General features: G+C 43.9%; 1 protein-coding gene across 3 annotated transcripts in view; it reads left to right on the plus strand.

Moving 5' to 3' along the window:
* The first annotated feature begins 10,473 nt into the window (after positions 1 to 10,473).
* Positions 10,474 to 27,266, plus strand: part of ZWINT (ZW10 interacting kinetochore protein) — a 32,866-nt gene continuing 16,073 nt past the window's right edge. For 2 of the 3 annotated variants that reach the window (XM_006937712.4, XM_019814189.3), the window contains exons 1-8: positions 10,474 to 10,621; positions 11,505 to 11,595; positions 11,686 to 11,809; positions 11,945 to 12,111; positions 12,222 to 12,278; positions 12,837 to 12,979; positions 13,056 to 13,215; positions 13,304 to 13,407. In XM_006937712.4, coding sequence (XP_006937774.2) covers positions 10,581 to 10,621; positions 11,505 to 11,595; positions 11,686 to 11,809; positions 11,945 to 12,111; positions 12,222 to 12,278; positions 12,837 to 12,979; positions 13,056 to 13,215; positions 13,304 to 13,381 — 861 coding nt within the window. In that variant the 5' untranslated portion in view covers positions 10,474 to 10,580 and the 3' untranslated portion in view covers positions 13,382 to 13,407. Of the gene's footprint in view, positions 10,622 to 11,504; positions 11,596 to 11,685; positions 11,810 to 11,944; positions 12,112 to 12,221; positions 12,279 to 12,836; positions 12,980 to 13,055; positions 13,216 to 13,303; positions 13,408 to 13,838; positions 15,777 to 27,266 lie in introns of those variants that run through there. The other variant, XM_019814188.3, reaches the window with a different exon arrangement.

A 27,266-nucleotide genomic window follows, 5' to 3' on the forward strand; every position in this document is an offset into this window, starting at 1 on the left:
TGCAGAGAGCTTCTGGGTGGCAGTTAAGTGAGAGCGTATTTATTACTTTTAAAATTCGAGTTTAGAGCTTTCGGATTAATAACTGTGAACTTCATCCATCCGGCACAAGGTTTCCACAGGTGCCAGGTGTGGCCCATTTTCTTTTCCAAATCTCAAAATATGCACCTTGGTTTAGAATTTGCTGTTGCTTTTTTCAAAACACTAAGATGACTGGGTCATGAAATTTTCAGAGAGGGTAGGGTTTTTTTTTTTTTTTTTTACATTTTTATGAAGGAGAAAAGTACCTAGTATGTCTTGACTTTGTCAATACATATTGGTGTCCTGTTACTGAAGTATTCAATCTTCATGCCTACCTTCTTTTTTTTTTTTTTTTACTTTTTTAAATGTTTATTTTTTTTTGAGAGAGAGACAGAGTGTGAGCAGAGGAGGAGCAGAGAGAGAGGGAGACACAGTATCCGAAGCAGGCTCCAGGCTCTGAGCTGTCAGGACAGAGCCTGATGCTGTGCTTGAACTCATGAACTAGGAGACCACGACCTGAGCCAAAGTCAGATGCTCAACCGACTGAGCCACCCAGGTGCCCCCATGCCTACTTTCTTTTAAACAAGTTGAGTAATTGTGTCAAGTTCTTTGACTTGAATATAAAATTCTTTCCGGAAGTGTAACTGGTCCAACCCTGTTTATGTTTAAGATATTTATCTGGAGAAACAAGAGTTTACTGGCCTGGAATTTGGTGTCACCAGCTCCAGGACACCTGGTAACGGTTGATCCTGTGTCTCATGAGTAAGGGGACTAAGTCTTCTCTAAAAATTACTGGCAGCCAAACTTTGAAATGTCACACAGTGGTACCAACAAGGTAAAAAAGCAAACAAGCAAGCAAACAAAAACCCCCCAAAACAAACAAAAATAAAAAACAAAAACAAAAGAAAAACCAGGCAAATGGAAACCAGACCACATATCTTCCAGCCTAACTCAGTGCAATCCATAACATTCCCCACCAGGCCTTTTGGGAGAAATAGATCAGCCACCGCATATCTAGGAATGCAAAGGATCTAGAATAGCCAAGTCGTTTCTGGAAATGAAGAAAAAGCTACAAGACATATACTTCCCAATTTCTAAATGGATTAGGAAGGTGCAGGAGTCCGAACAATGTGGTGCCACTGTAAGAATAAGAAAGTTGATCGATGAAACAGAATCGACAGTTCAGGAAACACAATGTGTTGTGGCCAATTGATTTTTAGCAAAAGGTGCCAAGACAATTACATGCCGAAAGAATAGTTGTTTTGACAAGTGGTGGTATAATAACTGGGGCGTCCGTATTCACATACAGTCATACCACACACCGTTCACAAAAATTAAAATGAGTCATAAATGTGAATGCAAGGATTAAAACTAAAAGTCTTTGAGAAGAAAACAGAAAAAAAAAAAAAAAAACATTTTATAACTTCTGCTAACCGAAGTATTCTTAACAGTTTAAAAGACACGGTTAAGAAAATGAAAGACAAGGGGTGCCTGGGTGGCGCAGTCGGTTAAGCGTCCGACTTCAGCCAGGTCACGATCTCGCGGTCCGTGAATTCGAGCCCCGCGTCGGGCTCTGGGCTGATGGCTCAGAGCCTGGAGCCTGTTTCCGATTCTGTGTCTCCCTCTCTCTCTGCCCCTCCCGCGTTCATGCTCTGTCTCTCTCTGTCCCAAAAATAAGTAAATGTTGAAAAAAAAATAAAAAAAAAAAAAGAAAAGAAAATGAAAGACAAGCCACAGGCTGGGAAAAAGATATTTTCAAATCATGTACCCGATAGAAAAGACTTCTATGTAGGATAGAAATAACTCTTACAGCTCAACATTAACTAAGCAAGTAACCATTTTTTTTAAATGAGCAGAACATTTGAAAAGATATTTTACCCAGGAAGGTATGCAAATGGATAATAAAGATATGAGAAGATGGTCATCCTCATTAGTCTTTAGAGGAAAATGCACATTAAAACCACAAGATACCACTTTTCACCCACTAGATGGTTATACTCGCAACTACTGGGCACACCTCCATTACTAGGGATCTACTCAAGAGCAATATACGCCTGTTTGCGTAAAAACTTTTTAGGGAATTTTCAGAGCAGCATTATTCATTAATGTCAATAACTAGAAACAATCCGATTTCCAATTTCACTGGTGAACGGATAATCTGCATGTGGTATGTCTCTACGCTGGAATACATTCATCAGTAAAAAGGGACAAATTCCCGATGCATGCTACAATATGGAGCACCCTTACAACATTGTGCTAAGGCAAAGAAGCCAGATGCAAGCAAACTCTACATATACTATGTTTCTGGACTCTCCAAGAAAGGCAAGTCTCTATAGAGGCAAAAAAAATACATCACTGCTGGTCTGGGACTCTGGGCAGGAACAGGGATTCAGTGCAAACAGGCAAAACAGATCTCGTAGGGGCGAAGGAAATGACAAAACTGATTGTACAATCCTGTAGATATAATAACATCATTGAATGTTACATTTTAATTAATAATTCATATTTCAATAAAGCTATTTTAAAAATTAAGTAAGCCAATTGGAAGTCCTTATTCCTAGAGCAAAAGTGAAGACACACACACACACACACACACACAACACACACTTCAAATATTATTGGTTGATAATATTTATTGGTTTATTGGTTGATAAACACAAAAGTTTTCCTCAAGACTTTGAGCCGCTATGAACACCTTTAGAATAACTGTATTCTGCCATATGATTAGCTTACTACGTAGATGTTCCCATCAGATATACAATTTGCCTTAATGCATTAAAACACCTGCAAACCAAAGGAATATTTATCACATTTTTAAATAAAATTTTCACTATGTATTTCATAATACTAGCTATTGAAAAACACCCTATAAGTTACTATTACCAAAATAACTTTAAAAAATTCAGCAAGCTAAATTATGTAAGTTCTGAGGTCCTACTTGGAGAATATTTGAGACATAGAAAAAAATCCATCAGTCAATGGTCTAAAATGATATAAACATAGAAATATTCCTATGTTTAGGCATATAGGAAAGAAGAAACACTCTTGACAGTTATATCACTCATAATGAATAAAATTTAATACATATTTAGGGATTTTTTGAAAATATCCTGGCGCATGTGCTTTATTTACCTAAATCACTATTATTGCAGCCTCTGAATTAATGCAAATCACAATGGAATTACATTTTAGTAATCTGTGTGTGATATGTGATGTGGAAAGCAAAAAAGTCAGTGATTCTGTAGAGAAAAGGGTCTAGTGTTAAAATTATAGGAGAAAATTTAAGAGATTTTAAAATATTACTTTTCAGCTAATGTTTATGGTGTAAGATACACAAACACACATATGAAGATATGTGTGAAGATAGAGATAGATTGATCAAAAGGTAGATAGATAGAGAGATAGATAGGTAATGTATATATGAATATACAGACCTATTTATATATAATGTTTTATTCATTGGATTTCCCATGACTCACTTAGAGGAACTTGCCACAGGACAAAGTCTGGAAATACAACTTCAAGTCCTAAAACAATGCTGGGAGAGCTGGACATACCAACCAGAAGTTTCTGTGAAATGGGAAATCATCCTCTAAAATATGATATATTGTCTTTAATGTTTTATAAAGTACCAGAGGCATTTTTCTGTAGACAATTGAAAAGATCTGTCTTATGACATTACTTATATTTACTTAATGCTCTATGAATTTCAGATGAATCTGCCCCATAATCACTTCATGCATCCCAATAAAACAGTTGATGTTCCATTTGAATGCTAACATAAGTACTATTTTCAAAACCATTTCACATGCGCTACATAAAAACTTCAACATGAGTGAAGAAATTTTGTTTCCAGGAACATATGCTTTATTTTTTATCTTCCATTTGTTCAGTGACTGAATAGATGTTACCATCCTAATAATGAAAATATAATGCCCATATCAATTACATGGGAAGGGAATTCACTTCACTTCACTTCCTTCCTAGTTGTGCTATTATTTTTCTGCAACAGAGGAAGAGTGAAACAAAATTTCTGTATATAATTTATGGAGGGCATCAGAGTTTGATTAGCTGCAAACAAGCACTCTTTAAACCTATAAACACAATTTGTGTATTTGCAACTTCTTTGCTGCAAATGTGACATTTTCTAAACTATGGAATTATTTTAACCTGTTGGTTACGTTGAAATTAATGTAAATGTAAACTTTGTGCACTTAAAATACAGGATATTCATATCTAATGTACCTAAAAGTTTCTTTGAACCATTACTGTCCAATTGAACTTTCTACCAATGGAAAGATTATAAAATTTGTATTGTGTGGTATGGAAACCATTAGGCATACATTGCCACTGAGTGTTGAAATGTGGCTAATGTCATTTAGAAACTAAATTTTTAATTTTATTTAGTTTACCCTAACAATATTTAAATTTAGACCTAAAGTGAGGTCATTTACTATAGTTGGGGAAAAAATGATTCGAAAGTCAGTATTTCCATGGAAAACTTTTTTACATGTTCATTTATTTATTTTGAGAGAGAGGGAGAGAACGATTTGGGGAAGGGGAAGAAGGAGGTGGAGAGAAAGAATCCCAAGCAGGCTCCGTGCTCATTGCTTAGCACAGAGCCTGATGCGGGGCTCGATCTCACGACTGTGAGATCATGACCTGAGCCAAAATTAAGAGTCGGATTCTCAACCGATTGAGCCACCTGGCCCCCCAGGAAGATTCCTTACTGCTAGCACAGGGAAAGCATTTCTCATTAGACTAGAAGTATGTACAAAACACAAATTACAGTGGAGCTTTATTAAAACCTCAGTGCAAAACTACCGATTTGAGAGCTGGCACGAATGAATCCCAATGCATTCCGCCAAAATTTTTCTGAGAACTTTCCATAGTACATACCTCCATTTCTTTGCTTTAATGCTTCTATATAATCTGCTTTGTATTCACTCTATATAATCTGGCTTCTAGGTTCTTACCGCTTTATCAAACATTTCTCTCAATAAATTCTAACAATCACCCTGCTGTTAAATCCAGCTGGTAACTTCCACCCCATCTTACTCGACCTCTCAGTATTTCTCTTTTTTGGAAACCATCTTTTCCCTTGACTAACAGCACACCACACTTGATTGCATTTTCTTTTACCACTCTAGACTTTTCTCTTTCATTAAAAACCATCTTTTCTCCATAAATCCATAAGCTACCAGGGTTGCTCAACTATACTGGTTCCAGCCATCTGTTCCTTTTCACTATATATTGTCAACCTAGAGAATGGCATCCAGTTCCATGGTTTCAAGTTCCTGTATATTTACAACTATGAAACATATATTTCCTGTTCTGACCTTCTTCCACATCCTAAGCTTACTTGTCCATGTGCCTTAAAAATACCTATTTGGTTAGCCAAAATTCCTAGAAGGTCAACAGGAACAAGTCAAGGATCTTTCCCTGTCATTCCCCACACAGGACTCTCTTCTTGTTAGAACCATCATCTAAGGAATTATAACATAATTCATCCTGTCGCAGAGTCAGAAATCTCAGCTCATACTTGATACACAGTTTAGCAATTTCAGTGTATCCAGATCCACTCAATCATAACATGTATGGATTATTCCACTTGAACACATCAAGTTATTCCCACCTCCACTGCCCCTGCACCAGACAGAGTCATCCTGCACAAATGTTCTCATCTTTTCTAAAACTAATGGAATGGTATCATCTCCCAGTCTTTTCTTTCTTTCTTCCTTCTTTTCTTTCTTTTTTTTTTTTTTACCCAGAATTCAGGTTTAAATTTACTATACTGAAATCTGACTTGCCATCTAATAACCAAGAAACCTTCAATAGCTTTTAATTCCTCTTATGATAAAACCAGCATCCTTAAAACAGCCTACTAAGACCCGGCATAAACTACCTCTCTTATAACGTGCATGTAACAAATTATTGTTAATTGCTTACCATTGGTTATGAGCAAACATATATCCATCTCACACCCTCAGTGAGCTTGCTGATTAGGAAAGGAGAAAGATATCAATCAAATAATTCTATAATTCAGGGTGCCTTGTTGGCTCAGTGGGTTAAGCATCCAACTTCGGCTCAGGTCATGATCTCGCAGTTGGTGCGTTTGAGCCCCACGATGGGCTCTGTGCTGACAGCTCAGAGCCAGGAGCCTGCTTCAGATTCTGTCTCCCTCTCTCTCTGCCCCTCCCCCGCTCAAGCTCTGTCTCTCTCTCTCTCAAAAATGAATAAATGTTAAAAAAATTTTCAAATAATTCTGTAATGAAATGTAACAATTAACTGTAGTCAGTATTAAAAAGTCCACAGAGTTTTGTGAACCTATGATAAAGAGGCTTCATCTAGGCTCATAGGTAAAGGATTTTGAGCAGAAATCTAAAGAAAGTTTAAGAGTTAACTTTAATTAAAAAAAATTAAAAACAGTTGCTCCGTCTTTAGAGTACATCATCATTTTTAAAACATAGAGGAAATTATTTAGATCCTTTACAGAAATAAAACACACTTTGCATGGTTCTACTCATTTATAAGATGCATTTTATGACCAATAGTATGGACTTGTTTGACCATGTGATGTGCACTGGGGAAGAATGGATATTCTCCTGTTAGGGGTAGTATTCTATCAAATATTGTAAATGGCTTACTGAAATCCTAACTGTGACTATAGATTTATTAAACCTCAGTCATTTCTCCTTGCAAATCAGCTGGGTTTGATTCATATGTTTTGACGGTTTCTTATTAGGTGTGCATAAACTTTTATGACTATTAAATTCAACTGATGAGCTGACCACTTTATCACTATGAAATTACCTTTTTTATTTCTGGTAGTATGTTTTGTTTTGAGTATATGTATATATACTAAAATAACCACCCTAACATTCTTTTAGTTAGCATTAGCACGTAAAGTGTTCCCGCCCTTTTACTTGTATCTATTTGTCTTTATATTTAGTGCATTTCTTAATGTAATTGTTTTGGTTTTGGATCCAATCTGATCATCTCTGCCTTTTGTGTATTTAAGGCACTTACAGTTAATGTAACTATTCATATAATTAGCCTTAAAGTCTATCGTTTTGCTATTTGTTTTGTTTCCCTCATCTTTTCCTCCTTTCATTTTTTGCCTTCTTTCAAATGTGGTATTATTCAGATTCAAATTTATCTTTTTTGGGGGGTTATTAGCTGTGACTCTTTACTTTCATATTTTAGGAGTTGCTTCTATTAGTTTTCTATTGCTGTACAACAAATCACCACAATTTAGCATCTTGAAACAACACTCATATGTCATGTCTCAGTTTCTGTAGGTCAGGATTTCAGGCAGTTTCTCTGGGACAGGATTTTATATTCTTCTCGGGGGACTCTAAGGTTGCAATCAAGATGTTAACCCAGCAGCGTTCTTCTCGGGAGGCTCAATTAGGGAAGAATCGGCTTCCAAGCTTATCTAGACTGTTGGCAGAGTTCAGCCTCTTGTGGTTGTGTGACTGAGGGCCCCATCTTACCAGCTATCCGCTAGGATCTCTTCTCCAGCCCTGGATCCCACGTGATCCTCGCTGCTGGCCTTTGCAACCTGCCTGTTTGCTTCCCCGAGGCCGGCAGGAGAGCTCTCTCCTTTGGTTTGCTGGGGAACATTGTACAACGAAAGGGCATCACACGAGTGTGTGATTTGCTTAATGCAGCCTAATCAACAGATTGATACCCCATCACCAGTACTATATTCTGTTGTTTAGAAACAAGTCACAAGTTTCACCTTCACTCAAACAGATTATACTAGGGAGTGACTCACTAGTGGCCTCCCTGGGGCGGGTCACACCGCTTCTTAAAGAGATCACAGTCCACAGCTTTATCTTTAGCCCAGTCTACTTTCACCTCACACAAAACTTTAAATAAACAACAAAGATGTGTAATTTACTTGTGTTTCTTTTCTCCCCACACTTTTTTTTGGGCTACATTTTACTTATGCATACAATTCCCTATTTTTATTAATATAGTTTATTAACTTTTAAAAAAAGATTTAAGTGGTAAAAAAAAGACATTTTTATTCGTGTAGTTGCCATTTCTGGCACTGTCCGTTTCTTTGTATACATTCAGATTTCAATCTAATGTCGTTTCCTTCTAAGTTAAAAGATGTCTCGCCCATTTCTTGTAGCATGGATCTGCTAATGACAAATTCCTTCAGCTTTTGTATGTCTGAAGTGTCTTTACTTAACCTTTGTTTTTGCAAGGTATGTTTCCTGTAACTTTCTAGCAGTGCTTTGAAGATGCGGCCCTAGTGTCATGTTTTTTCCATGGTTGCAATAAGAAAGTTACTGCAATCCTTATTGTTGTTCCTTTGTATATAACATATCTTCCCACATAAAGCTGCTTTCAAGGTTTTCTCCTATAGGTGATTTCAAGCTGTGCAATCATGGTATGTCTTGGGATAGTTTTTTAATGTTTTAATGTTTATTTGTTTAGAGAGAGAAAAAGTACGGGGGGGGCGGGGGGGCTCTGTCAGCAGAGTGTGCCGCTCCAACCCAAGACCCCTGAGGTCGTGACCCTAGCAGAAATTATGGGTCTGATACTTAACAGATGGAGCCACCTAGATGCCCCTTGAATAGCTTTTATTTACAATTATGTAACCTTCTCCACATTTTAGAAAATGTAACCTTCTCCACATTTACCTCCTAAAAGAAACCCCAAGTCCTCCTGCAGTTGCTCTCAGCAGACAACTAATGCCCATCTCCCCACCCTCCTGCTCCCCTGCCCCCACCCCAACCCTGGATGACCACTAGTTGGCTTTCTGATTCTCTACAAGTGCCTAATCTGGGTATTTCATGTAGATGGAATCATACAACATGTACTCTTTTGTGACTGGTTTCTGCCGCTTACCACAATGTTTTCGACGTTCATCCATGCTTCAGTAAGTATATCTCATTCTTTTATTTCTGAAAATACCCCGTTGAGTGGATGCAGATTTGTTTTCCAGTTCACCAGCTGATGGACATTTGGGTTGTTTCTACTGTTTGACTTTTGTAAATCATGCTGCTGTGGGCACATGTGTGTAAGTTTTTGTGAACACAGTTTCATTCCTCAGATCTATCCCTACGAGAAGGACTGTGGTCCATATGGTCACTCATGTTTAACATTTTGAGGAACAACTATACTGTTTCCCCAGGCAGATGAATCATTTAAAAAAAATTTTTTTTTAAACATTTTACTTTTCAGAGACAGAGAGAGACAGAGTGCAAGCAGGGGAGGAGCAGAGACAGAGGGAGACACAGAATCCAAAACAGGCTCCTGGCTCCGAATTGTCAGCACACAACCCCATGGGGGCTTAAACCCAGAAACCATGAGATCATGACCTGATCCGAAGTCCTACCCTTAACCGACTGAGCCCCCCAGGTGCCCCCTAGGTGATCACTGTAAGTTTTCTTTAATGGTTTTTTTTTTTTTTTTGAGTGAGTGGGGGAGGGGCAGAGAGACAGAATTCAAAGCAGAGTGGGGGAGGGGGGACCCAAACACACCAACTGTGAGATCATGACCTGACCCGAAATCAAGAGTGGGACACAGCAACCTGAGACACCCAGGCGCCCCCAGATGCATCATTTCATATTCCCACCAGCAACGTGAACATTCCGCTTTCCGCACGTCCTCACCTTTTATCATCTTTTTATCTCTTCTTATTTTTTGAACATAACTGTTTTTAATATCCTTGCCTGTTTGATTCTATTTGCTCTGATCAGTGATTTTTTTTTTTTTTTACTTCTCATTATGGATTTTCTTTACCTCTTTTTTTGCAAACTTGGTAGTTTTTATTTGGCTGCTGGACACTGTAAATTGTGTGATACTGGCAGCTGGACATTTTTGTTTCTATAAATATTACTTTGCTCTGGCCTGCCACTTCCTTGGTGATGTGCTAGCAGTCCAGCGCTACCTGCTCCCTGCCGGGAAGGCACACCGGTCAGAGCTCTCAGCGCAGGGCCCGCGGCCGCTGAGGCTCCCATCCTGATGGGAGGAAACTGCCCCGGCTGTTTATTCCACGTTCCCTGAGCCAGTTCCGGGAGGGCCCGGGGGGGCGGACCCCGGCCGACTGGTGGGCGGACCCCCACTTCCTGGGCGGCCCCCGGCCCCCGCCCAAAGACCGCTGCGCCTCCGGGATACGTGTTCTTCCCGACTGAGGCCAAGCATCTGGGGAGGTCCTTCACCCCAACATAGTTTAAGCCAACTGGATGCCGAGTGTCTCCCCAGAGCCCAAACTCAAACTTGGCCGTCGGTCTCCCGCTGGACTAAAACCAGCTCAACTACTCTGCCCGGCCCACACCACGCCCCCAGGCTCCAGCACCGCCTACGGGCAGCGCGCGCAGGCGCAGAGCGCCGGCGCGCCGGCCACGCCCAGCCAAGACCGCGCAGGCGCTAAACAGCCGTCACTCCAACGGCTCGTCGGCGTCTGCCAATCAGAGTGCACGGTGACCCTCGCTTCCCGCCCACTGGCGCGGTAGCCAATCGCCTGCCCCGGTGCTCACAGCGGCGAATTCAAAGCTCACTGAAGGCTGGAGGCGGAAGAGCGGGAGCTCGCCGTCGGCAGGATGGAGGTGGCGGAAGACGGGGTGCGGGGCCCCGCGCTAGAGTGAGTGTGTGCCGCCGGATGGCCGCCGGGGGCGGGCTGGGAGGACCTTGCGGGACCCCGCGTACTCCCGGCGTCCCTGGACCTCGCCGCGGGACGTGCAGGCAGGCACCCCCTCTCCCTGCACGAACCCCGGCTGGGTCCCGGGGGCCGCTTCATCCCTGCGGACCCCGAGTCCCTGGACCTCGCCGCGGGACGTGTAGGCACCCCCCTCCCTGCCCGCACCCCGGCTGGGTCCAGGGGGCCGCTCCATCCCTACGGAGCCCGAGTCCCTGGACTTCGCCGCGGGGCGTGCAGGCAGGCATCTCCCCCCTCCCTGCACGCCACCCAGCTGGGTCCTGGAGGCCGCTCCATCCCTGAGGACCCTGCGTCCCCTAGCGGGTAACACCGTCCAGGCATCAGATGTCTGGGAGGGTCTCTTAATTTTGGTCTGGCCTGTGTCAGCACGCACTCTTCGGGAGACTGTTCTACCCGCACCCCTGCCTGCTGGTGAGGCGGCTCGCAGAGCCTAGACCAGGCACCCAGCTCTCTGTCCGATCCCCGCCCCCAAGTGTCCCCTGCCCGAGACCCCCTGCTGCCCATCAGAGCACTGCCCCTTTCCTTCCCTGTCCAGTATTCCCTGATGGCCTTCAGACCTTCCACCCAGTGGTTCCTCTTCCGTGAGACCTTTTCTGCCTAAGATCCTAGCCCCTTATCCTGACTCCCCCTGCTCTGCTTGTTTTTACTCTCCCTTCCATCCCCAGACAGCACTGCAGACCTTCCTGTAGATTCTGGTTAGGGCAAGACCCAGCGTTGTTGCGCACCTGCGAATGCGTCTGTGCGCACAGGTCGGCCAGGACTAGCGCCCCAGGAGTGTCCAATTTTCCCCTTTTTCTTGCCCCGGCAGGGCCCTGGGCAAGCTGGCTCACGTCCTGGAGCCTACAGGCCTGCAAGAGGAGGCGGAGCTGCCGGCCCAGCTCCTGGCGGAGTTTGTGATGGTATGGGCAAGCCTGGGAGCTAGGGAAGCTCCGGGGTCCCCTCGTGGGGGTACTCGGCAGACGTCCCTCTTCTGCCCTCTCTCTGAACAGGACTCCCGGAAGAAAGACAAGCTGCTGTGCAGCCAGCTGCAGGTGGTAGACTTCCTGCAGAACTTCCTGGCTCGGGAGGACACTGCCCAGGGACCAGAGCCCTTGGCTTCTGAAGACGCCAGCCGTGAGCAGGAAGGGGGTTGGGGTGGAGGTGTGTCAGGTCAGCAATTTGGCTGATGGGAGGACGGAGGCCCCAGTGTGGCAGGCAGACAGTCAGGCCAGTCTCATCTTTGTTCTTGTCTTCGGTGGCTCCTTTCAGGGCAGAAGGCAGTTGCTGCCAAGGAGCAGTGGAAAGAGCTGAAGGCCACCTACCAAGAGCATGTGGAGGCCATCACCAGGGCCCTGAGCCTGGCCTTGCCCAGGATGGAGGAGGCCCAGAGGAAGCGGGCACAGCTCCAGGAAGCCCTTGAACAGCTCCAGGCCAAGGTGGGGCCAGGAGGAGGGAGAGGAGGGCAGGCACGCTGGGGTGGACCCCTGGCCACCTCCCCAATCCAACCAGAGAAACACTCTTCCTTCTTTGTTCCCCTTCTTTGCAGAAGCAAGCGGCCATGGAGAAGCTGAGAACAGCCCAGGAGCAGTGGCGGCTGCGCCAGGTGGGTCCAGGCCCCTGGGGGAGTGTCCCTTCTGCACCCCTGCGCAGCACTGGCCACGTCCTCTGCCCTGGAAACCTCCATTCCCTTCTCCTCTGTGAGGCCTCCCCCCACGGGCCAGGTCCTCTTCCCACATCCTCTGCCCGGAAAACCTTCACCCCCTTCTCTGTGAGGCCTCACTGCTCGGGCACCAGCAGGGAGTTGAATCGCAGCCTCGCCACTGACAGTGTTAGGACCTTGGGTGTCCCCTGACTTCCTGTGCTGTTTCTTTGTCTACTCCATAAGCCAGGTGGATGACGTCATCAGTATAGCAAGTGCTTAAAACAGTACTTGGCACATCACAGACTAACGTTCGTTTGTGTGCCCCTTCCTCCTAACACTTTGCACTAGAATAGCTCGTTCTGACCCCTAGTCCTCTCTAGGCCCCTGTTTCCCCTAAAGTGAGTAGAGTTCCTCTTTCCCTCTGTGGGTCTGCACCCCAAGTCGTGCCTAGGCTGGGGATTAAGAGCGTGGCTGAAGGACCTCCACACCTGCTGAGGCGTTTTGCTCTCACTCCGGTAGGAGAAGCGTCTGCAGCAGCTGGCGGAAGCTTCTGCGGAGGTGAGGCTGCGGCAGACGGGGGCCCAGCAGGAGCTCCAGCGTCTGCATCAGGAGCTTGGAGCCCTACGGCAGCAGGCGGGGCAGGAACGGGACAGGCTACAGAGGTGAGGCTGGGAGAGTGGGCTGCACACCCCCGTGTGGCCCAGTTTTCCTCCCTCACCAGCCACCTCTTCTCTGCAGGCACCAGACCTTCCTCCAGCTGCTGCACACCCTGCAGGGTCAGCTGCCGTTTCCCGAGGCAGAGACGGAGCCCCCACGGAAGCTGGACCCTGCTGAGGATGAGCCCCAGCAGCGGAACACCGGGGATGCCGTGGGGAGAGACAGGGCTGGGCCATCCGAGGTGAGTGAGAGGTGGGCCAGGGGCAGGGAGGTGGACAGAGGAGCTGGGAGCCAGGTCTGACCCATCACCCGCACCGTGTGTCCCCAAGGCTGACGGCCCACCACCTGCTGTGGACGCAGGCTCGCCGTGCCTCCCTGAGGGGCAGCGCCACGGAAAAGGAAGCTAGAGCTGCACGGCGTCCCCGGACTGCAGGTATGGAGGGAGGGGCGGCCTCAGTCCACCTCCTCTCTGTGTCTGAGCTGTTGTCCCTCGGGGACTGGAAGTGGGAAGGAGCAAGGATTAATCTTGTGGCTCAGGCCTAGCACCTCCCTCTGTGCCCAGCCTGCCCTGGGCGAACCCCTGTCTGTCTTCTCACCGTCCCCCACCCCCATTCTTGTTGCGGGATGCTCAGGGCTCTGGAGTGCAGCCTGGTTTCTGACCGGGACCTGGTTGGGGTGGGCTCCCGAGCCTGGAGCTCTGTCTGTTCCCCCTTTTGTGTCCATGGTCACGTGTCGGTGGGCAGAGCCACACGTGGAGCTAGCAGTACAGCAGGTGCCCGGACCAGTGTGGACAGAGAGCAAGTGGGTGGGGAGGGGCCTGGCCCGCAGCCCTGACGCTGCTTGTCCAAATCCACGGGAATCCAGCTCGCCGAGCGTATTCACTGGAGGAGGATGCTTCGTGCAAGGTGGTTGGATGTGGCGCAGTGACGGAAGTGGTGATGGCGTCCCTGCCTCAGGCTGGCCCCTTGCTGCGAGCCGGGGCCCGGCAGCCGCGGGTCTGGCTGGGCCGCGCGCACCTGCCCGCACAGTGTGGTCCGCACAGAACAACCGGGATGAAGAGCAACCCTGAGAGCAGAGAGAAGCCCTGTGTCTGCCTGAGCTCCTACTTCTGTCCGTATTTGTGTGTGTGTTTCCGTGTTCACTGTCTCCGTTGCTCTTGAGTGTGTGGCTGGTGTGGGGACACTGGGGGCATTGCTCTCTGGGGGACAGCGCGTCCCTGTCGGGAGTGTGAGGACTGTCGTGTGAGAGACACCAGCGACCACCCCAGCGGAAGACCCGTCGTCCATATGAGGACGGGACCTTCCTGAGTGAGCGGGATCCGGGACCCCAGTGGCTCTGGGAAGAGCCTCGGGGGCTGTGTTTTCAGACGCCTTCCGGCAGGTGGAGATGGATGGAGGTCTTTGAGTCCTGCTCTTGACTCTACTTCTCTGAGGGCCCGAGTTCCCTAGTGTTCTTTCAGATGTGTTGGCCCCGTTGTTTAGGTGTGAGATAGGTCTGATCTCAGAGGTGTTTGAACACCCCCTCAGGGCCGAGTGAGGGGGTCAGGATTGAGGATGCTTCTCAGTCTACCATGTGTGAGGGAGCAGGCTTCTAGCTCCCAGGTGTCCAGTCCCACTCACCCCTCTTCTTGCTGGGGGACTCCCTCCCCGACCTTCTGCCTTATCTCTGTGGCCTTGTGGGCCCTGGGATTTCTACACGGGAGAGCAGGCACGTTGGCCCTGGGGAGGAGAGCTGCTAAGGGGTGCTGGGGTGCGGTTGGGATGCTGTGGGGTTGCCCGGTGCCTGCGCGCTGGTGGCTGATGGAGCCCGCAGGGACAGGAAGACACAGTCCCCGGAGCCCCCCAGGCTGCTCCCAGTCCGGTCAGGAAAGAGCTGGGTGGACGAGCAGTGATCACCCGAGCACACCCGAACTTCTGGCAAGCAGGCTTCCCTCCCCGAGTTGGGGGCGGAGCCAGTGCGCGCTTGAGACCTAGGGGAGGGAGGGCTGGTGTTGCACCGGCCAGTGTGGCTGCAGGACTGACCAGCTGGGGGACCGGGCTTTATTCCCCGAGATGAGCAGGGTCTTGGCTGTAGCGATGCTCTGTGCTCCCGGTCCCCTACGGACCATCCTGGGACCCTGGTCTCATACATGCACTTGGGCCTGTGGGCCTGTGGGCCTGCTGCCTGCCAGGGACTTGCTCTCTTTTCCACCTGCTGGAGGGACGGAGGCCAGTCCCTGAACCGCTGGTCTGGACGCCATTGCGCTGTCCTAACCGAAGTCTCCATGGTAACTAACACGGAACATCGGCTCAGTCCAGCACCAGAGAAACTCTTCTAGTTAAGAATAGTGTTTTCCTTTTAAACATGATATTCTTCTGTGGCGAAACACTGCTTTGCTTTTTCTTTGCTAGCTTTAATTTCCCGCTTCCCAGCTACTGTTCCGTGTTTCTAGGAATTTCTCTTTTCTCAAGCATATTGGTGTACCGTCATACTATATTTTTTATTCTTTTAACGTGTGCACACTGTTGCAGGGTGGCCTAATGTGTATTCCTGATATTTTTGTGCCGTATCTGATGTTCCCTTTGATCTGTCTTCAGCTGTGCATTCATTTTCACATATTTAAAGCTTCAGAATTGCCTTTTGTGACCAGCTCTTGTTTGTGTCTGCTCTGGTTCATTGGCCCGTAGGCCTGGCTTGGCCATTTCCTACCTTCTGTTTCTAGGTGGAGAAGATGTACTTGTTTTGTGAACTTTTAATTTTTACCAGATAATAAACTTGTGTATCTGGTTCTTTGTTTTCTCAAATAAAATGTAAGGCTACACATTTCTTGTGGCTTTCTCTAAATATGTTCACATTCAGTTCATAGAATTTTCTATTTCCCATTATTTGATTCGTGAGTTTCTTAGAAAAGTACTTTTGCAGTTTTCTCTGCATGGGAGGATAGTCTTTCTAAGTCTACTCTAATTTGGTCAGAGAATGTCATCTATATAAGAAATCTTTGGAAGGTGGCGAGGGATGCGGGTAGAGCCAGGAGTGTGGTCTCTTGTCTTTTCTTTTTTTGTGCTTCGCAGGGGTTTGAAAGGACGTCTGTTTTGGAATTGTCCCCTGTGGTGGTTTCTATGTGTCTGTCACATTTTGCTTGTTATTTTTTCAGTTTTTGTCTCCCGGATACCAAATTTTTTGTTTTCTGAATGTCACCTCCTGAGAGGTGTGTTCAGGTCTCCGAGTATGATCTCCTTATGATTCTGGTAGATTCTGCTTCCCCTGCCCTGCGCCTACTGTGTTAGGGCACAAGTTTACACGTGGGTCTTCCTCTGAGCCGGGCTGTACCACTGTTGACGGGCGAGTGTCTCTTAGCCTTGCGATCTGCCTGCGTCGGTACCAAGAAAACTGCAGCTCCCTGTGTACCTTTGCCTCGTCCGCCTCTCTGACAGCCTTGTGAGTTTCAACTTCTCTTCATCCTTGTGTCGTGTTGTGTTTTTAGAGAGCGAGCGAATGAGAGCAGGGGAGAGGCAGAGAGAGAGAATCCCAAGCAGTCTCCGAGCTGTGAGCGCAGAGCCTGATTTGGGCTCGATCCCATGAACTAGGAGATCATGATCTGAGGCCAAAATCAGGAGTCAGACACTCAAACATCTGAGCCATCCGGGTGCCCCCACTTTTTATTTTTATTGCTTTTATACCACATTAAAGAATGATGTTTTAAAAGCCAGTTTCATAATTTTTCTATCTTTGGTTTTGTTTATTTTTTTATCATTTTGTTTTCATTCCTTTTTTCTTTTTTCTTCTGAAGGTTGTCACTGGTTGTTACCCCAGTTTAGCTTTTGAGTTAATAACGTCTAAAGTTAAGTGTAAGAGTCTCGATCTTGAACAAGAAAGGAAGCTTGGCACCACTGATGGGTCAGCACACTTGACTAGTAAGATGTTTCCGTCTGGTTCATTACTTCCAGCCTGTTCTCTCCTCACAAAGCGGACTGACTCTTCCCTACATTTTCTGGTCATGTTTACTCGTTCACTTTGGTTTTCTGCCTGCCTGATTTTATATGTCAGAGCTTTCACATGGGGTGATTTCCCATCTGAAATACATGTGTCGGACTTTCTTTTAGTTATAGGGTCGGTAGGCTGTGCAACACTTCACTGTTTCTTACTGTGAAATGCTTTTATTCTGTTCTCATTCTGGAAAGAGGTTTTCATTGCGTAGAGAATGCTTAGGGCACAGGGGCTTTCGTTTAGAACGTGACTCTAGCTTTCACTGTTGCTGATGGGAAGTCAGCTGGCCACTTAAAGTTCTTCCTGTACATCCGGTTCGTTCATTCATTCATTCGTTCATTCATTCATTCATTCGTTCATTCACAATGCTTGTGGTTTGTTGGGCTTTCTAAATCTGAAATTGCCAGTCTTTTCCACAGTTTAGGAGTATTTTCAGTATCTTCTGTATAAGCTTCTTCCACACGAGTTAGACATCAATTAGATTTTCTAACTTTGTTCTTCATGTTATATAGACGTTCTTCCATATTTATAGTTACTTTTTTCTCTCTAGAATGCATTTTCTTTGTTTAAATCTAGTTTGTTAACTGTATGTTACTAACCTATTGGATAATCATTAATTTCATTTTTTGTCATCAATTTTTAAGCAGCTCTGTTAGACCCCAGTCTACGTTATTTGGAGTTTTTGTGTTATTCTGGCCTACAGTTTGAGCTGATCCTTTCTGACCCTCATACAACATGTTCCGGTCTTTCCCCGGCGTTGGAAGGGTGCGTAGTTTCCATCTTTGCGGCCCTGCCTAGGTCCTCACCTTCCTCATGTGCTCCTTGTTTCTTTGTGTAGTTTATGTAGTTTTACTACCAAGTGTCCATTTTTATTGAACTTCGCTGTTGCGAATACTTTGTGGCTGGTCACAGGGGGAGAGGGTGGGTGTGTTTTCTTTTAGTAGCTCGCGGACGCGCTAAATGTTCCTTGTGTCTCTCCTACTTCTCATTCTTGCTGGTTGAAGACTCTTTTTCATTCATATTTCTCAAAGACTTTTTTCTGTTTTCTCTTTCAAAAGCACAAGCTTGTGGCTGTATTTTAATACTGCTTTAATGTTCTTTCATTATCCTCCTTTCCAAGGTGCCACCCTACAATTCTTTATTGAATTCTATTTTTATGTGACTGTTTCCACCAGGAAGATAATTCTTGTCAACACTTGGATGGCTTCAGCAAAGTTAATCCCTTGCATTCTATATTTACGATTTAAAAATTTGTAAAGCCGAGATTTCACTTTGGATATTCTACCCTACTGTGAAAAGAAAGCTATTCTAAAATAGAATAATATAAAATATAATATGTGTTAAATAATAACAAATTACATAATAATTAAAGAAAGCTATTCTGGCCATTCTGGTTAATACACGCCATTCCTATCTTACAGAATTTATGCAACTTTTTGTATTGTAATTTTTATGGGTCTTCTTTGAGGCAATTATGCGTAAGTTTTAAAATACAGAGGTTGAGGGGGCGCCTGGGTGGCTTAGTTAAGCCTGCGACTTCGGCCCAGGTCATGATCTTGTGGTCCGAGCCCCATGCTGGGCTCTGTGCTGATGGCTTGGAGCCTGGAGCCTGCTTTGGATTCTGTGTCCTCCCCTATCTGTACCCTTCCCCCACTCGTGCTCTGTTTTCCTCTGTCTCTCAAAAAATAAATGTTAAAAGAAATAAATACAGAGGGTGAGGGGGCGCCTGGGTGGCTAAGTCGGTTAAGCATCTGACTTCAGGTCATTGTCTCACAGTTTGTGAGATCGAGCCCCGTGTGGGGCTCTGTGCTGACAGCTTAGAGCCTGGAGCCTACTTCAAGTTCTGTGTCTCTCCCTCTCACTCTGCCCTTCCCCTGCTCACGCTCTGTCTCTGTCTCTCTCTCAAATAAACATTAAAAAAAAATTTTTTTTAATACAGAGGATGAAATAAATTAATTTCATTATTATTCCTAACCCAGTCTTTAAATGCCCCTTTTGCTACTTTGAGCACTGGGCTCTGAGGAATTTAGTGTTTGGACCTTGATAAACTTTGCTTTTGAAATTTGGGATAACCTAGGCATTAGATCTCAGTCTCAGGAATCAATATCTTTTAGTTTGTTTTCAGGACTTATTAAACAGTTTTTTGAGGGCATGTACATTCTTTTATTTATGTTGTTAAATTGAATTTATATAACTGTTGACATAGTTAGGAAAATCTTCACAGAGCTCTCAGTATACCAGATTAGGTGTCGGATGCCTGTTCCCATGTACCTATAACTTCTAAACTGTCAGATGGACTCCAGCAGACCCACCTATGTGGACATGCGTGATTTAGTTCATCGTGCATTTCTTCGTTGTCACGCCCTAGTGAGGAGTTCATAATTACTTAAATGGATTGATTACTATACACCTAAAATAGCATTTCGAAATAGGAAAAAGAAGGAGTAAATCCAGAACTATAGGAGATTGTCGCGTATAAACATTATAAAAGAACTAAACCATAAAAAATCTATATGTGTATACGTAATCTGCTACGGAAGTGTTCTATTTACACATGCTATAAAAAATCACAGGAGAAGCTAATGTGAGTTGGAGTAATCAAAGTGAGGTTTGTCTTAGGGAAGAATGAGTTTAAAACATCCTCATGATTCTCAGTGTTATGAAATTACATTGCAAAAACTTCAGGTCTGATCTTACAAACCAATCATAAACAGTGAGCCTGTTTCATTAATTAAAATACTAGCTTAAAAAGGAGGTATATTAAATTCTCAAGTTTTCCATATAACTTAGCAGTGGACAAGAAGTCATGTTTTGCATGTCTTTGAGGGAAAACACTCCGGGCACAGAGGCCAGTCCACCATCTCCATGTTTGTAAGGTCTGGATTACCTGGGCCAGATGTTCTAGAGTTAAAAGAGGGATTAAAGTAATCCATTTAGTGAAGTTTAATGTTATCTCTGGTTGTTTCACTTGGTCACCATGAAGTCAGGACTCTATGGGAAAGACACACAGATTTCGTGTTTAGACTGCTCTTGATGGCGACCCAGATGCTGATCCTTGTTCCGGTGTGCCTTTTTCAACACACGAAGGAGGGGTGTGTTCAGAGTACGTAATACTTGTCACATAAACACGTGGACACGGACACATCCACACCTAAAACAGGTGGAGAACACGCGGATCAGATGGGGGAAGTGGTTTCAGGCTCCTTTTCTCGGACACAGGTCCTGTCATTCACACTGGCTCTGATTCCTCTGTTCAGGAATATGCGTAACTTTTGTCCACAAATGAACTCACACCAGTGCCCTCGTAATTTAAAAGGACTTAAGAAATGCTCATTGCATTATATTTAGGGAAGATTTCTCAAAGAGCTGCCTGTTGAACTCAATTTCAAACAAATGCAATTATCCAGAGGCAGATTTCATCATGTGTTGAATGTCAGCTGTGTGCTCAACATAAGTTTTGAGAATTAAAAGAAAAAAAAAGGAAGATGATAAAGACAATCTGAGTTTACATTCGGAGACAGGAAGGAAAAACTAACTCTAACAAGCAGTACTGACTGTTCTCATGGAGTGAGGGCTGGCGTGTTCAGCAGCACCGGGATGGCCACGTCCTCAGTAAAGCACAGAATGTGACACCAGTGACCTCAGGAGCACAAGAGGCCCGGCAGAGCCTGGATCACACTGTCAGGAGGCCGTTACCCCGATGGCTTGGGGGAGGCCAAGCCTTTACCCAGGAGCCAAGGAAACCTGCTGAACAAGGTGTTTTCCACATTTGGCAAAAAATCTCCAGGGGCGCCTGGGTGGCGCAGTCGGTTGGGCGTCCGACTTCAGCCAGGTCACGATCTCGTGGTCCGTGAGTTTGAGCCCCGCGTCAGGCTCTGGGCTGATGGCTCGGAGCCTGGAGCCTGTTTCCGATTCTGTGTCTCCCTCTCTCTCTGCCCCTCCCCCGTTCATGCTCTGTCTCTCTCTGTCCCAAAAATAAATAAACGTTGAAAAAAAAAAATTAAAAAAAAAATCTCCAAGCCCCTTTTAACCCATTGAAATAGAAAGTCTCAGGGAAGACCCGCCCCCGGGGAGGGCTTTGTGAATCCTGGCAGATGCCCTTGTAGCAAGCGGTACCGCTGCCTTCACTATGCGGAGGTGAGCAGTCTCCCTGAGCATCCACTGCCTGCTCCTGCACGTGCCACAGTGGCAGCAAGCAGAGGGCTGAAATCCATTCGGGCTCCAGAATGGACCTCTGTTCTAGAATGCTGGTGCTTCACACTAAGTGCAGTAGTGATCACGATTACGAGCTCTCATGTTCTACCCAGGAAGACCGTCACTAGAGCAGCTCAATGACGTAGTGCTCTTGGCTGGTGACAGTTAACCGTCAGGACGAGTGCAGAACAACTAGACTGATGGATGGTCTCTCCCACAGCTCACTGTTGTTTGGCGTGTTACTGGAGGCTCATGACTCCGTGAGAATTTTGGAAAGTATCACAATGCAACATCACTCACTGTGCCTCGGGTGTAGGCTACTTATCAAGGTTTTAGGGACTTACAGTTGAAAACGGGAAAAATCCTCAGCCATAATTTAAAATGTTTGTGATAAAGAATGGTGAACTATTTCCCATCAATTAGCAAAATGACTGTGGTTTTTAAACACTACCCTGTGACTACCATAATAACTTTGGTGTTAATGATTACACTGAACAATATTCGGAGACTTCCGGAATGTAAAGATGAGAGGAGCTTTATGTTAGGAGTCTTGTCACTGCTGGTGCCGGCGACAGGCTGTTCTTACTGTTTTGAGAAAGAATAAGACAAATATTGTTTGATTAAAACAGAAGTGTGGTTGCTACCATAAGAAGAGATTTTCCATTTTCCCCCTTCCATCTATCTCTATCCCATCTCAGGGATTTTTAGTTTTCAGGATCCAATGAACTAATTAACTCTGTTAGGGTGGTGGTGGCAGTGGTCTAAAGAAGTAGGCAGTGAAAAACAATGTTAGGTTTATAACAACAGAAAGAAAGGGCTAGTAGATATTCAGGTAATTCTAATAGTCATTATTGCATGTGGTATATCTTTTATGTAGGCGAAACACTGAAACTATGGAGTTCCATGTGCCTCAAGGAAAACACTTTGTTTTATAGCTAAATAATGGAATTGGGTTTGCTTGTTTTCGACATCATACAACAGTTACTGGTGTGAGTCACAGTGCCTGCAATTTAGCCTTGCCATTGTCCAGCTCGAACAGGGGATGGTCTGGCCAGTGGTGGTGAGATTTTCTTTACAAGGTTTACAATTTCTGGCAAATTTCTTGCCTTGTTCTTTTTCTGAAATTTGTGTGTGTGTGTGTGTGTGTGTGTACGCACACACACACATACGCAGTCATATTCATTCATTCCTTTATGTTTTGAGACTAAGTTGTTAATTACATGCAGATTCAGAATCGTACTAACTCCCTGGTAGTTGTGTTCTGTTAGTATTTATTGATCACACACTTAACATTTCAGAGTAGCTATGTGTCAGTTACTCTTCCGTTTTTTAATAAAAATATATTTGACATAACGTTGTATACATTTAAGGTGTACAACATGTTAATTTGATGTGTTTATATACTGTAGTATGATTGCCATTGTTGTGTGAAGCTACCATAATTAGTACCTCTGTCACATTAATAATCATTCCTTTCAGTGGTTAGAATACTTAAGTTCTAGGCTCTTAGCAAGCTTGGTGATTATATAACAGTATTGTCTGGGTTCCTTTGTTCTGTGCATTAGATTTCTAGGGCTTATTTACTACCCGTTACAAGTCTGTCCCTTCAAACAGTGTCCATCCTGTTTTCCCCGCCCGTCCTTTGTAGTCATCATTCTGATCTGTTTTTACAAGTTCGGCGTTTTTAGATTCCACGTGAGTGATCCCATGTATTACCTGCCTCTTCCTGACATACGTCATTTAGCTTAACTGCTCAAGGTCCATCCACGTCTCAGATGGCAGATGTTCTTTAACATGACTGGATAATAGATAATGATAAGTGTAGGTACCTGGATATGTACGATATATATGGAGACTATTTTATATAACGTGTAACGTATCTGCTTCTTTATCCATTCATCCAACAATGAACATTTAGGTTATGTCCACATCTTGGCTATTGTGACGAATGCTGCAGTGAACAGGGGAGTGCAGATCTCTCTTTGACACCCCGTTTTCATTTCCTTTGGGTGTACATGCAGAAATGGAGCTGAACCAATGTACATTCCCACCATCAGCGGAAAGGTTCCCTTTTCTCCACATCCTCACCACACTTGTTACCTCTTCTTGTGGAAGTTTAATTCTGAGCTCTGTATTCTGTTCTCTAGGTCTACGTGTCTGTTTTTTATGCCAGTGGCATATTGTATTATTACTGTGGTTTGTAGTATAGTCAGGACGTGTGAGGTGCCTCCAGCTTTGTTCTTTCTCCAGTATCGGTTTAGCTATTCAGGGCCTTTTGTGGTTCCATACAAATTTTAGGATTTTTTTCTTTTTTCTTTTTAGTTTACTTGAAGCCATTGGAATTCTGATGGGGATTGTGTTGAATCTATAGATGGCTTTGGGTAGTATGGGCATTTCAACTATTAATTCTTTCAGTCCACGTACAAGGTGTCTTTCCATTTGTTTGTGTATTCTTCAGCTTCTTCCAGCAAGGTCTTGTATTTTTGAATGTACAGATGTTCACTTCCTTGATCAAATTTATTCCTAGGTATTTTATTGTTTTTGAAGCTATTGTCACTAGGATAGTTTTCTTTATTTCTTTTTTGGATGTTACATCATTAGTATATAGAGTTGCAACTGATTGTTGTATGTTGATTTTATATCCTGCAACTTTGCTGAAGTTCCGACAGGTTTTTGGTAGAGTCTTTGGGATTTTGTATATACAAAATGAAATCATTCACAAATAATGACAGTTTTACTTTTTCTTTCCCAATTTGGGTGCCTTTTATTTGTCTTGACTAAATGCTCTAGCTAGGACTTCATTACTGTATTGATGGAGTAAGAGGGGTGAGAGTGGGCATCCTTGTCTTTTGCTTGATCTCAGAGGAAAAACTTTCGATTTTTCTCTATTGAGTGTAATGTTAGCTATGGGTTTGTTATACATGGCCTTTTATATGTCATGTTTCTTTGGTACCCAATCTGTTAAGAGTTTTATCATGAAAGGATGGTGCATTTTGTCAAATGCCCTTTCATCATCTATTGTGGTTATTATGTGATTATTTAAATCTTTCATTCTGTTACTGTGCTGTATTACATTTATTGATTGGTATGTGTTTGAACCATCCTTGCATCCAGAGATAAATCCCACTTGGTCATGGTATATAATCATTTTTATGTTATTTAATGTGTTCTTGAATTTAGTTTGTCAATATTTTGTTGACAATGTTCGCATCTATATTCATCATGGATGTTAGTCTTTAATTTTCCTTTCTTGTAGTGTTCTCTTCTGACTTTGGTTACATGGTAATTTTGGCTTCATAGAATCAATTTGGAGGTGTTCCCTGCTGTTTAGTTTTTTTGGAACAGTGTGAGAATACTTGGTGTTAATTCTTCTTTAATTGTTTGGTAGAATTCACCAGTGAAATCACCTGGTTCTGGAGTTTTCTGTGTTAGGTTTTTGATTACTGATTCAATTACTTTACTACTAGTTATTGGTCTGTTCAGATTTTCTGTTTCTTCCTTATTCAGTCTTTGCATACGCTGTGTTACCAGAAATTCATCCATTTCTTGTAGGTTATATTTGTTGGCATATAATTGTTTATAGTAGTCTCTTAAGATCCTGTGTATTTCTGTAGTGTCAGTTGATTTCTAATTTTATTGGAGTCCTCTCCCTTTTTTAATTAGTCTAGCAAAAGGTTTGTCAATTTTATTTACCTTTTTGAAAAACTAGCTTTTAATTTCATTGATCCTTTCCATTGTTTTTCTGGTCTCTATTTCACTGATTTCTACTGTGATCATTATTATCTCCTTTCTGCTAACTTTGGACGTAATTTGTTCTTTTTCTAGTTCCTTGAGGTGTAAAATTAGGTTTTTATTTGAGATCTAATTAATAGATGCACATAACACTAAACTTTCCTCTCAGAGCTGCTTTTGTGGCATCCCATAAGATTTGGTGTATTTCCATTTTCCTTTGTTTCAAGATAATTTTTTATTTCCCTTTTGATGTTTCCTTTGACCCACTGTTTGTTCAGAAGTGTGTCGTTCAGTTTCCACATATTTGTAGAATTTCTACCTTTTCTCTTGTTGATTCCTACTTCATACCATTGTGGTGAGGAAAAAAAAAAAAACCCTTGGTATGGTTTCAGTCTCCTTAAATTTGCTAAGATTTGTTTTGTGTCCTGTCACAATCTGTGGTCCACGTGCATTTGAGAAGAATGTGTATTCTGATGGTATCGGATGGAATGTTGTATCTGTGTCGGTTAAGTCATTTGGTATAACGTGTGGTTCATTTCCAGTGTTTATTTTGTTGATTTTCTGTCTGGATCATCTATCCATAACTGACAGCAGAGTATTGATGTTCACTACTATTTTTGTATTATTGTCTATTTCTCCTTTCATATCTGTTAGTATTTGCTTACTGTACTTAGGTGTCCCAATGGTGGGTACCTATATGTTTATGATCATTTTATCTTCTTGATGTATTGACCCCCTTATCATCATATAGCAGCCTTCTTTGTCTCTTGTCACTGTTTTTGGCTTGAAGTCTGTCTTGTCTGATGTAAGTATGGCTGCCCTCGCCGTATATTTGATTTCCACTTGCACGGAGTATCTTCTTCCATCTCTTCACTTTGAGCCTATTTGTGTGGAGAGCTGAAACGAGTCTCTTTTGGCGGCTTAGAGTTGGGTCTTATTATTTTTATCCGTTGAGTCACTCTGTGCCTTTTGACTGGATAATTCGGTCTCCTTACATTGGAGCCATTATTGATGTGTAAGGACTTGGAAACGCCATCTTACTGTTTTCCTTCTGGTTGTTTTCCATGGTAATGTGTTCAGTGCCCTCTTTTTCTAATGGTTTGTGAATCTGGATTGTTGCTTTGTGGTTACCATGAGGCTTATGTAAAACATCTCAGATAAAAGTTCTTTGATGCTGAAAGCAGCTTATCATCATTCCCCTGGAAAGGCTCCACCCTATTACTCCTCCTCTTTTATGTTTTTAAATGTCACAGTTTACCTATTTTATGCTGTGAATTTATTACTTTATAGAGTGTTTTTACTGTAGTTAAGTGGCCACGGTGCTTTTCCAATACAGAGTTAGTTTTGTAATTCTGGCTGTTTACTTCTCACCTACCCAAGTGCAGTGCACTGTCCTGCTTTCGTGTCACCGATTAGCACCTTTGCATTTCAGCTTGAAGAACTCCTGTTAGCATTTCTTGCAAGTCAACTCTCGTGGTTGGCAACCTTCCTCAGCTTTTATTTATCTGGGGATGCCTTTATTTCTCCTTCGTATCTGAAGGGTGGTTTTGCCACGTAAAGTATATTTGGCTGGCCAGTTTTCTCTGTCAGCACTTTGAATGTGCCATTCTACTCTCTTCTGGCCCGCAGGGCTTCTGCTGAGAGCCTAACAGGGTTCTTTTTAAGGGTTACTTTCCCTGGCTGCCTTTAAGGTTCTTTATCATTGAGGGGTGCCTGGTTAGCTCAGTTTGTTAAGCATCTAACTTCGGCTCAGGTCATGATCGCAGGGTTTGTGGGTTTGAGCCCCTGCGTCAGGCTCTGTGCTGACAGTTCGGAGCCTGGAGCCTGTTTTGGATTCTGTGTCTCCCTCTTTCTCTGTCCCTCCCTGCCTTGTGCGCGCGCGCTCTCTCTCTCTCTCTCTCTCTCTCTCAAATATAAATAAACATTAAAAAATTTTTAAAGAAATATTCTTTATCATTGATTTTCGACAGTTTCATTGTCATGTGTCTCAGAGGTCTTTTCACATTGAGATGATAGGGTGTTCTAGTAGTTTTGTGAACCTGTGCCAATTTCTTCCCAGGTTTGGGAAGTTCCCAGCTATTATTTAAGTAGACTGTCCCCTTTTCCTCTTGTCCTTCTGGTATAGCAGTCACTCTTCTATTTGCCCTTTTGACCTTTGTGATGGAAACTGATGGCTCTTGTAGGGTTTCTGCCCTACTTTACAATCTTCGTTCGCCTCCTCACTGAGCTGCACTCTATCTGTGTCCTCGAGGTTACTTGTTCTTTCTTCTGTCTGGAGCGATGCTTCCTTCCTCCCCTCCTTTATTGAATTCTTCAGTTCCAGAATTTGCTTGGTTCTGCCTTATAGTGTTACTCTCTTTCGTAAAGAAGTGCTCTGTTCATTAATTTTGTTCCTCAGTT

This window comes from Felis catus, chromosome D2 (genome assembly GCF_018350175.1).
Source record: "Felis catus isolate Fca126 chromosome D2, F.catus_Fca126_mat1.0, whole genome shotgun sequence".
NCBI lineage: Eukaryota > Metazoa > Chordata > Mammalia > Carnivora > Felidae > Felis > Felis catus.